Source organism: Euwallacea fornicatus, chromosome 7 (genome assembly GCF_040115645.1).
Source record: "Euwallacea fornicatus isolate EFF26 chromosome 7, ASM4011564v1, whole genome shotgun sequence".
NCBI lineage: Eukaryota > Metazoa > Arthropoda > Insecta > Coleoptera > Curculionidae > Euwallacea > Euwallacea fornicatus.
Window position 1 is genome coordinate 5818546 of NC_089547.1, and position 10367 is coordinate 5828912.

At 37.4% G+C, this 10367-nt stretch overlaps 1 protein-coding gene across 3 annotated transcripts; it reads left to right on the plus strand.

The window, feature by feature from the left end:
- Positions 1-308: 308 nt before the first annotated feature.
- On the plus strand, positions 309-9743 carry Usp7 (Ubiquitin-specific protease 7). Of its 3 annotated transcripts, none has more exons than XM_066283450.1 (18): positions 309-799; positions 2556-2740; positions 2792-3034; positions 3540-3690; positions 3760-4028; positions 4081-4255; positions 4330-4522; positions 4574-4719; positions 4770-4951; positions 5005-5118; positions 5288-5466; positions 5530-5683; positions 5758-5982; positions 6039-6301; positions 6490-6885; positions 6943-7073; positions 7130-7273; positions 7485-9743. In XM_066283450.1, the coding sequence occupies exons 1-18, from the start codon at positions 712-714 to the stop codon at positions 7583-7585; spliced, it is 3339 nt and encodes a 1112-aa protein (XP_066139547.1). In that variant the 5' UTR covers positions 309-711; the 3' UTR covers positions 7586-9743. The 3 variants fall into 3 exon arrangements, with proteins under 3 accessions (XP_066139547.1, XP_066139548.1, XP_066139550.1); XM_066283451.1 differs by having other exon boundaries at positions 310-799; positions 5758-5976; XM_066283453.1 differs by lacking the exon at positions 309-799 and adding an exon at positions 967-1239.
- The last annotated feature ends 624 nt before the right edge of the window (positions 9744-10367 follow it).

A 10367-nucleotide genomic window follows, 5' to 3' on the forward strand; every position in this document is an offset into this window, starting at 1 on the left:
GCAACAAGTTCATCGCTTGAGCGAAACGAGCACATTAATAATATTTTGAATATACATTCATCGACCCTTGTTGATTTTAGAATATTTCGTTAATTTTTAAAAATCACTTCAATTTTACAACACTTCATATTCATATTCGGGTTTAGAGATTGTGTTATACTTAAACTTACAACATTGAATCTTACCTATAATAATTATTCAAAGTTTTTATCGAAATTGTCGCCATCTTTCCGCCACTAGCATATTCAACAGATTTCTTCTCGCGACGTATGACAATAATCGAAAGCTGTCACCCATCATATAAAAAAATTGAACGGAGGGAAGGCCGTGAAGAGAATGAATAGAAAATGCCTCCATTTTGTTTATTTTCTAATGCGAAAAGTTTAGTATCGGCACGGAAAAACGGTGATAAATAAGTAACAGGCGGACGTATCGCAAGGGAAAAGGATCGGGACCGTTTCACAGAGGCGTATATATGTATCTCGTGCGTTTCCCTCGCGCCGAGGGTGCAAAAAAATAGCAGACATTGGGCGCATCGCGAGTAAGCACTTTGTCAAATTGACTACTTCAGTCTCCGGGACGAAGAATACCCCGTATAACGGCAATAACGCTGGTTACCGTGTGGTCTCGGCTGACAAACAGGCGACATTAAACTCGAAAAAGGGCAAAAGTGCGTCGAAGTCTGCGCCCCCGGCTTTATCTTCGCCGATAATGAACCACGTGACGGGGCACTTCAGGAAGAACGAGGAGAACCCTCCAAATAACCAATACGAAGTCGAAGAAATGGACACCCAAGAAGGTGGGTCTCTCCCATAAGGAAATTCTCCATAAAACGTTCGATGATCGTCCATATAATACCTCATTCCATTCCCTTCTGAGCTCTGACAGCGCTTTCTGACATTTGTCAACTTCAGTCCGATTTTGCAAGTGCAAAAGCTATCGTCATACCGTCGTCACTTAAATGGCCCCAGACAATGGTCATTATGTAGTTTTTTGGTAAAAATATTCATTTTCTATAATTAGAATTTCGGAAAGTGCACAATTTTTTAACAAAAACCAATATAGAAATATCTTCATTGATACAACATTTGACAGAAACATTGGTTTAAAAGAGTTGTCGATTTAAATTAGGGAAAGATTGAATCGTTCACAGAATTTTTAACATTTCCTGAAATATCCTAACAAAAAAGTGGCTTTTAGGGTTATTAAACAGATTTAGATATAAGGAATATCAATCAGGTAATTATTGAATTTTGTGTGTGCTGTGCTTCAAATTCATAGCTTTGTTTTGGGTAATTATTCTATGGGAACGTTCTCCTGCTTTTTAAACCCTAATGAAGGTGTATTAATCTCAGGAAGTGAAACTAACTAATTAGGTACATAACTTTTTTTAAATGTTTCATGGTCCACATGCTTCTAACTTGCTTCTAACTTGCTTCCAACCTTCCAATTCTAGGCCCCACAAGGTCCTATTTTATTTACCTTTCAAGGAACATATCCTGTCATTTTAAATAATAATTTTAATGCAAATGTGAGAGGTAGTAATATGGTTTTAATCCTGAACATAATAGAAAAATCATTTCCTCACATATTAACATATTATTTGGCTAAATATCACAAAAACCTTAGGAATATTAACATTGAAATATCTGTTGAAAAAGCAGCAGTTTGAAGATATTTGAGTCAGAGAATTTGAGACTAAGTAGAACCGAGTAATTGTTCTGTTTTTAATAATGGTCCCAGATCAGTGTGAGATGAGCATTTTATGTAATGGTTTGAATCAGATGATTCTGAATGTATCTTTGAATTTTTTAAATTTGGCTTCTCAATCTGCAACCTAAGCTTTTACGAACGTCAGCCGACAGACCAATACTAATAATTATTAAATAATTTAATGGATTGCCTTAGTAAGGTCAAAATACAAATACAGTTCTGTCAAAGTTGTTATTCTAATAAACATTTAACAATAATTTATTCGGTGAAAGAATGCAATTTACAAATCATACATTTCATTTATACCTAAATTTCGTGTTCCCAAATTACGTCTTATATTTGCCATTATAAAGAAACTCCTCCAGACACTGCATAACGAAGACTAATGATATAGGTATATTTGTTTGGGCAATGTTATAATTTGCATAAATTCGGGAACTCTTTAATACATTAATAGTTAATAGTGATGGCATCAAGAAACACTTCCAATTACTTATTTGACTCTGTAACCACGACTGCATTTTTTTTTGTATTCAGGCCATAGATTATTAAAGAATAATTTATTGTAGTTTGAAATAGGCGACCGATTATTTGCAAGTTCAAATTCGGAAATGTGACTCCATATACCAAGGCAGGGATCCTTGACATTACTCTTACGAAGATAGACCCCAAGAAGAGATAAACCAACACCTCCACCGATTCCGAACATACCACATACGCTTAAGCACTCTATTTATCTGTTTCTATACCATAAAAATTATTTTAAATAATATTAATATCATTGATCAAGCACACCTATTTTACCTAATTTCTCTACACTCCATTTTTTCTTTCTTCAATAGTTAACAATATGGATTACTTCACGGACACCGGAGGAGGTGAAATGGATCAAACCCAAAACGGTGAAGTGATCATAGGACCCCAATTGGACCCCAATATGGCCGTACAGGATGCTGATATGGAAGAAGACGAAGCTCGTAGCGAGGCTACGTTCCGGTTCACTGTATCCAATTTCAGTAAATTAAAGGTATTTTTCCATTTTCATTGCCATTCCAAATCTCTATCAAAAGTAATTTAGGACTCCATATTGTCGTCACCCACCTTTGTACGCAACCTACCCTGGAAAATTATGGTGATGCCCCGGAGCAGTCACAGTCAAGATAGGACTTCGCAGAGGTCTTTGGGGTTCTTCTTGCAGTGTAATGGAGAAAGTGAGTCCAGTTCATGGTCTTGTTACGCAGTCGCGGAGCTTCGTTTGTTATCCGTTAGACCCGACGTCGAGATGTTTTCCAGGAAGATTCAGCACTTATTTTATTCTAAGGTAATAATGTACTTTTCGATAACATAAATAATTTTTTTTTCGCGATTTAATTCCCAATTTTGAGTGGATCAATTGAGTCTTGTGCTCAGGTAGTAGCTGATAATAACCCTTTATAATTCTTTCTTATTAGATTTTTAAAGTTCATCCTTAAAGAAATTTTCGCTAAGTTCTGACGGTTTGGGTGACGCGTTGGTGCTTGGGGATTGTTTTTTAACAAGAGAAAGTGAGGTTTTTAAACATTTTAGGATTACCATAGGTCACACAATTGAAATTCGTGTTTGACACTGTCATTTATTTTATTCATGTTTCTTTGCACATTAACTTTAATTTGGTCAATGAAAAAACTTTCTCTGTGAATCCCAATTTACACTTAGGTTTTATCGAACGATTTGAACCCAAGGCCGTCGAAGACTTTTTAATTGATGTAGATGCTTTGCGCTTTTTCACACCCTGTTATGTGTCTCTTGGTTGTATCCTATGAATTAAATCGATATCCGGTGTCCAGGAAAACGATTGGGGATTCTCACATTTTATGACCTGGAACGACGTCCTAGACTCGGAGAAGGGTTACATCAAAGACGACTCCATTACTTTGGAAGTTCACGTGGCGGCAGATGCGCCTCATGGCGTTTCTTGGGATAGTAAGAAACACACTGGTGAGTTGACGTTATACGTATTATGTACTCAAATAATTCACATTTCGCACGTAATTTTCCGTGTTCAAGGTTACGTTGGTTTGAAAAATCAAGGTGCCACGTGTTACATGAACTCATTACTTCAAACGTTATACTTCACGAATCAGCTCAGGAAAGCAGTTTATAAAATGCCCACGGAGTCCGACGATTCAACGAAATCGGTCGCGTTAGCCTTGCAACGGGTGTTTCACGAATTACAGTTCTGTGACAAACCCGTGGGAACCAAGAAACTCACCAAAAGTTTCGGCTGGGAAACCCTGGATTCTTTTATGCAGCACGACGTTCAGGAATTTTTAAGGGTAAGTCATCTTTTTAATCCTTAAATTCTAACGCTTATCATTTCTACAATAGGTCCTTCTGGACAAATTGGAAAGCAAAATGAAGGGCACGTGTGTGGAGGGGACAGTCCCAAAACTCTTCGAAGGCAAAATGCTTTCGTACATTCGGTGTAAAAATGTGGACTATTCGAGCACTCGTTCGGAAACTTTCTACGATATTCAGTTAAATATTAAAGGCAAAAAAAATAGTAAGTCACAAACGTCAAAGTCGAAGATTCAGCTTAGTGGATTGTTTCATTATTAATAAAAAAAATTTTTGTAGTATATGAATCATTTAAAGACTACATTGCCAAAGAGACTTTGGAGGGAGACAACAAATACGATGCAGGCGAGCACGGACTTCAGGAAGCCGAAAAAGGTGTGATATTCTCCTCTTTTCCTCCAGTGTTGCATTTGCACCTGATGCGTTTTCAGTATGACCCAATTACTGACTCCTCGGTCAAATTTAATGACAGGTAATCGATCGATATTTTTTTTTTCCTCTCGGTTTGCATCGAATACTTTAGGTTCGAATTCTACGAGAGGATTCAGTTGGATGAATACGTTCAGGAACAAGACTCCAACGATCCGGCCAACTACACGTTGCACGCGGTGCTGGTTCATAGTGGGGACAATCATGGTGGACACTACGTAGTTTTCATTAACCCCAGAGGTGGAAAGCGGTTTTAAATTTATTTCGAGGTTAAAAATTTGGTTACTTAGGTGATGGCAAGTGGTGCAAGTTTGACGACGACGTAGTGTCGCGGTGTTCCAAAGCCGAAGCCATAGAGCATAATTACGGAGGTCAAGATGAGGATATCAACATGATGAACGTGAAACACTGCACGAACGCCTATATGTTGGTTTACATCAGAGATTCAGAGTTACCGAATGTGTTACAAGAAGTACGTCGATTTCACATTTGCCGATCGACGTTTTAATGCTTTTTTATTCTCAGGTCACAGATGCCGACATACCTAGTGAACTGGCTGATCGATTGGCCGAAGAGAAAAGAATGGAACAAGTGAGGAGGAAAGAAAGAAATGAAGCTCATTTATACATGACAATCCAAGTAAGAATTCACAGAAGCCAACAAAAAGCGCCATATTTCATCGATGAATCGAAGAATTTCACGTTTTAGCCGAAACGGCGCTCTCCATCCGTTTTACATTTTATTATAGAATCTTAGTGACATTTAATTTTTGAAAATTACGCTTTTCAAAGCTGTGTAAAATTTTCAGGTCCTCCTAGAAGACCAATTTGACGGCCATCAAGGGAACGACCTATACGATCCCGAGCACGCTCAATTTAGAGTTTTCAAGATTCGCAAACAGGCCACCGTTGCGGAAATGTTGGAAATGCTGGCCGATGCCTTCAAATATCCCCCCGAGCAAATGCGTCCTTGGCCCTTCTCTCAGAGGTGCTCTTCAAAAGCGTACCCTTTAAACATTTTCTTTTATCGCAAAATTATCCGTTGCATCAGATCAAATCAAACGATAAGGCCGGGCGCTCTGGACTTGGAAGCCGACCTTCATAAACCAGTTATCGATGCTGCCGAAATTGTGAATCCCTGGAACATATTCCTCGAATTATTGCCTCCCGAGTCTGGTTTAACCAGTCTTCCCCAATTTGAAAAGGTGAGCGAGAAGGAGATAAGGCTAACATCGTTTTTCGTGCCGAAATGGTGACATTGGTTTTCTTTTCGTTATAGAACGACGTGATGCTGTTCTTTAAGCTGTACGACCCGAAGCAAAAGAAAATTCATTATTGCGGTCACGCGTACGTCCCTGTTCACGGGAAACTGAGCGAGCTCGTGCCGTTGCTCAACGAGAGGGCGGGATTTGCACCGGACACTTTGCTCTTACTTTACGAGGAAGTCAGGCCTAATATGATCGAGAAAATTAATAATTATAACGATCCTATAGAAAAAGTAAGTGTACGTAATGTAAGTGCGAAGATAAACGAAAACGAATACATTTTTTCTGTTTTCAGATTTTAGACGAATTAATGGATGGTGATATTTTAATATTCGAGAAAGTCGGCGAAGACGGTAATTCCGATCTGCCCACCTGTATAGATTACTATAAGGACCTTTTTTATCGGGTGGAAGTCACGTTCGTAGATAAAACGATACCTAACGATCAAGGGTTTACGATGGAATTATCACAAAGGATGACCTATGATCAGTTCGCAAGGGCAGTGGCACAAAGAGTAGGAACAGATCCGTATTTATTACAATTTTTTAAATCTCAGAGGTAAGTTTGAGTCTTCTCTTTCTAAGGAATTTTAAATTCCGTCGTAGAAAGAAAAGGTGGGAAAAGTCACTTAACATATTAATCGTACGAATAGAAAAAAAAATAACATTTTTTCGAAAACAATTGAAAACAAAAAATACAAACAATTTTTCGTTCGCACAATAACGGACCCCAAAATTCTTTTACAGTTACAAAGACAGTCCAGGCCATCCGCTCCGTTGCACGTTCGAGGGAACCCTGAAAGATCTTCTAGTATTCAGTAAACCAAAAGTCCCGAAGAAAATCTTTTACCAACAACTTAGTATCCGAGTAAACGAGTTAGAGAATAAGAAACAATTTAAATGTATTTACGTTGGCCCCTACATGAAAGAAGAAAAAGAGCTGATACTTTATCCGAACAAAAACGGCACCGTCGCCGATCTGTTGGAGGAGGCAAAGAAACAAATAGAATTTAGCGAAGATAGTTCGGGCAAACTAAGATTAACCGAAATTAACTGTAACAAATTGTCAATGGGCCCCAAGGAAGACACTCCACTGGAATCGTTGGCGCAAACGAAGATTTACAGGGTGGAGGAGATTCCTAAGTATTTACTTGCGTCGAAACTACAAGCGATTTTTCTAAACTACGCATATTCTTTTAGAGAGGAATTAGTTTTAACAGAAGAAGAAATGCTCGTTTCGTGCGCTCATTTCCACAAGGACGTCTTCTCGACGTTTGGAATTCCGTTTCTTATTAAAATTAAGCAAGGGGAACCATTTAGTAAAGTTAAAGGTAGTCATTGTTACTTCAAATAGTACGAAATGTAAATTTAACGTTTAAATTTCTAGAACGAATTCAAAAGAAATTGGCTGTGCCCGAAAAAGAATGGGAAAAGTTTAAATTTTCTATAGTGTCCATGGGACGATCGCAAGGAATATCGGAGGACGAATACATCGTTACCTTGAGTGATTTTAAGCCTCCTGCGTCACAAGGTAAGTAAACACGTTTTTTTGTCATTAAAAACGTTTCCACGTCATCCTTCGGAAATCAGTCTTATTATAATACATCCTTCTTAACTTTCTAATCTGGTAATGTTTTTAAACAGCAGAAAAAACGAATCTGCAGTGATGAATTTTCGCAAATTTTCCAATTGTACGTATATATATATAATCATCATAATAAGTATATGTTTCTTCATTTTAGTCGGTAGTCCGCGACCTTGGCTCGGTTTGGACCACGTAAACAAGGCTCCGAAACGAACCCGATTCAATTACCTGGAGAAAGCTATCAAGATATACAACTGATAATAGACTGAGGGAGCGCGAACGAGGACACAGTGTGACAGGCCCCGAACGTTGTGGTGTTTTTAAGTATTGTTGCCAATTCCTCGCTCCAAAATTTAATTCGAAGACGTAAGCGAAGAAAAATCAGGCAGGCGTTGGCAAAATTAGTCGTGCCTAAGCGCTCTTTTAATCCCCGATATTAGCACCAAGAAACCTAAGGTAATTCGGTTGTTTGTTAATTTAGTCATGTGTTAATAAAAGCAAAAATATCACGAACGTTTTGATTTGAATACGTTCGTGTTACGCAATACCAGCAGTTCGTGGTAGTAAATGGAACTTCTCTTGGTTTTTTTTTCACCATCGATAAAAGTAACACAATAAAAAAATTAGTTGGACGGGCGTATTTTCCATTTCAATTTAGAACGTATGTGATTTTTTTTAAGCCATTGAAATTATTTAAATTCACAGTTGATTTATTCCGTGAAAATTGTGCGAAAAGAGTCGATGAAGACAATGAAATTTTATTATCTCCTTTTACGAGATGGGAATTTTCGCTGATGCACCCGTTGAAACGTTTTTGACGGCGTTCACATAATAACGTATTCAATCTCCCGTACGTTCATTATCCTTTTTCGTCCGCACATACAAAAAGATCAAGTTCAAATTATAATGAGATTCACCAAAAAACGTAAAAAATACGATACGATATCTATAAGGAATGAGATCGCATTAAAAATTTTAGAGTTAAATTCCTCGTCTAACATTTATCCCCACAACGACCCCGTAGGTTTGGAAAATATCTAATAAAACAAAAAAAAATGCGGCAGTTTAGTGAAAACGCATCACCGACGTTCATCGCAAAACTCACGGTGAGGTTTGCTACGACCAAAGCAAACCTTTACACGGATACAAATCCATATTTCGGCTTGAAATTCTCGTAAATTCTAATAATAGAAACAACCTTCAGAAGGAATTCTAGCAAATGGCTTATATTTATTACCTGGGTCCGTCGATGATCACAAACGTTTATCGGGTCTTCGATCATTAGGTGTTGGAGGTATCTTAACTTATTCTTCCTAATTTGAATTTGTCAAGAGCTCTCAATATACTTCCATTCCATGCGATTCCTTCTTCTTCCCATTTTGCTCTTGCGATACTCTCGCGTTTCGACATAGTTTACGGTGTCGTATTTCACTAGCAGAACAACTCGATTACTCACATTCAATCAATAATATCGAATCCGTTTATGAATTTTACTTCAAAGTTAACCGTCTCAGTTTCCATCACCACCACCAAGACAAGACACTAATTTTGCCAAACAACATTTAGGGCGCAATTTGTAAATGTCCCTTCAATTTATTATTATAGTTAAACGTTAATTTCTTGTAACAGCAGACTCGAGGCACTCGTCTTAACATTACCTGTAATTGTAAATAATATTTATTGGACTGGAGAGCTCTTTGCGAGAATATATATTTGCCAACTATTGTGAGTTTATTTTACGTTTCGTGTCGTCTGGGTTTGTTACGATTTAAAGTATAAGAATGTTTCGAAAATGGTTGATTTTATATGCATAAGGGCTATTATTGTTGTTGTTGTTTGTTGTAATAGTTTTCCCCAAAGTGTCGGCTACTGCCCAAAGCTAAGATTTCGAAATGTGCTCTCATTTTTTTTTACAAGTGTGTCCGATCATACCTTCACCTTATACCATTATATTATTTTTAAATACATACATTTTATTTGCATAATTCCATTTTCTTCGTCCAGTCTTGGCGGTACTCTACCTAACAGGAAACGTTTTAGTTTCAACATATTCGCGTTGCACTTGCGTAATCAAAACACAGATGAAATGACGATGGTAGGTAGTTGTTCGTTGATAATCGACCATCTCCAAGACTGCGCCTACGGAGTTGCGATCAAATCAAAATCTCTTCTTCGTTTAGTCAAAATATATTAACTTCGATTTTTAATTTATACATAATTTGTACGAAAGTCGTATTGTATTTATTGTCGATATTTTATGTATATTTTCGTCGAAGCAGATGATCCAGCTTAGGTAACAAAAAAAGTATTGCAATAAATAACTTTTAAAATCATCTGAGGCTCTTTGAGTTTAGGCGCCTTTGTTTTCTATGTAAAAAGACTACACTAACAGAGATATTAAAAGTTTATGCCAGAAGTTTTGGTTTTATTTCAATGAATCGATCGAGGGGGGGGGGGGGTTATGGAGCAATACCTCGTTAAACAACGTAATTCATATCTAACCATCCATTGAAACATTCAACGACTTATTGATTTTTATGTGTGGCCCCATCTGTGAACTTGTTACGTAAACGCCGGCAGGTCTATTCTTCTCGTCAATCTATGGCGGCAAACGGTATCGGGGTGGTATTCGCTGATGCGTAGTTTATGTTTGTTTTTACTAATAAATATACGAAAATTTATTTAAATCTCTACGGTTTAAGTGGAAATACCTGATGTTGCTAAAAGTGAGAAGGAAAACATACAGTGCCATCCTAGTTGGTTCGGCGAGACACAACAAATCAGACAGTTTTCACAAGCGCTTCGCTCTCTACAAGATTACCTGCATTATTGCAATTTAATACTTTATTTATTCACATTTTATTTTTTATTAATAATAACTACGATTACAAAAAAGTTGTTTAATAATGATCGCGTAGTGTAACGAGAAATACACCGTTCCATTAAATTCATCCATCAAAGGACGAGTGTAAGATATCGTCTCTAGTCTCGTATCCCAATTGGCGATTTCGAGAGTCTTATACTTTCGGTAGATTTAAGT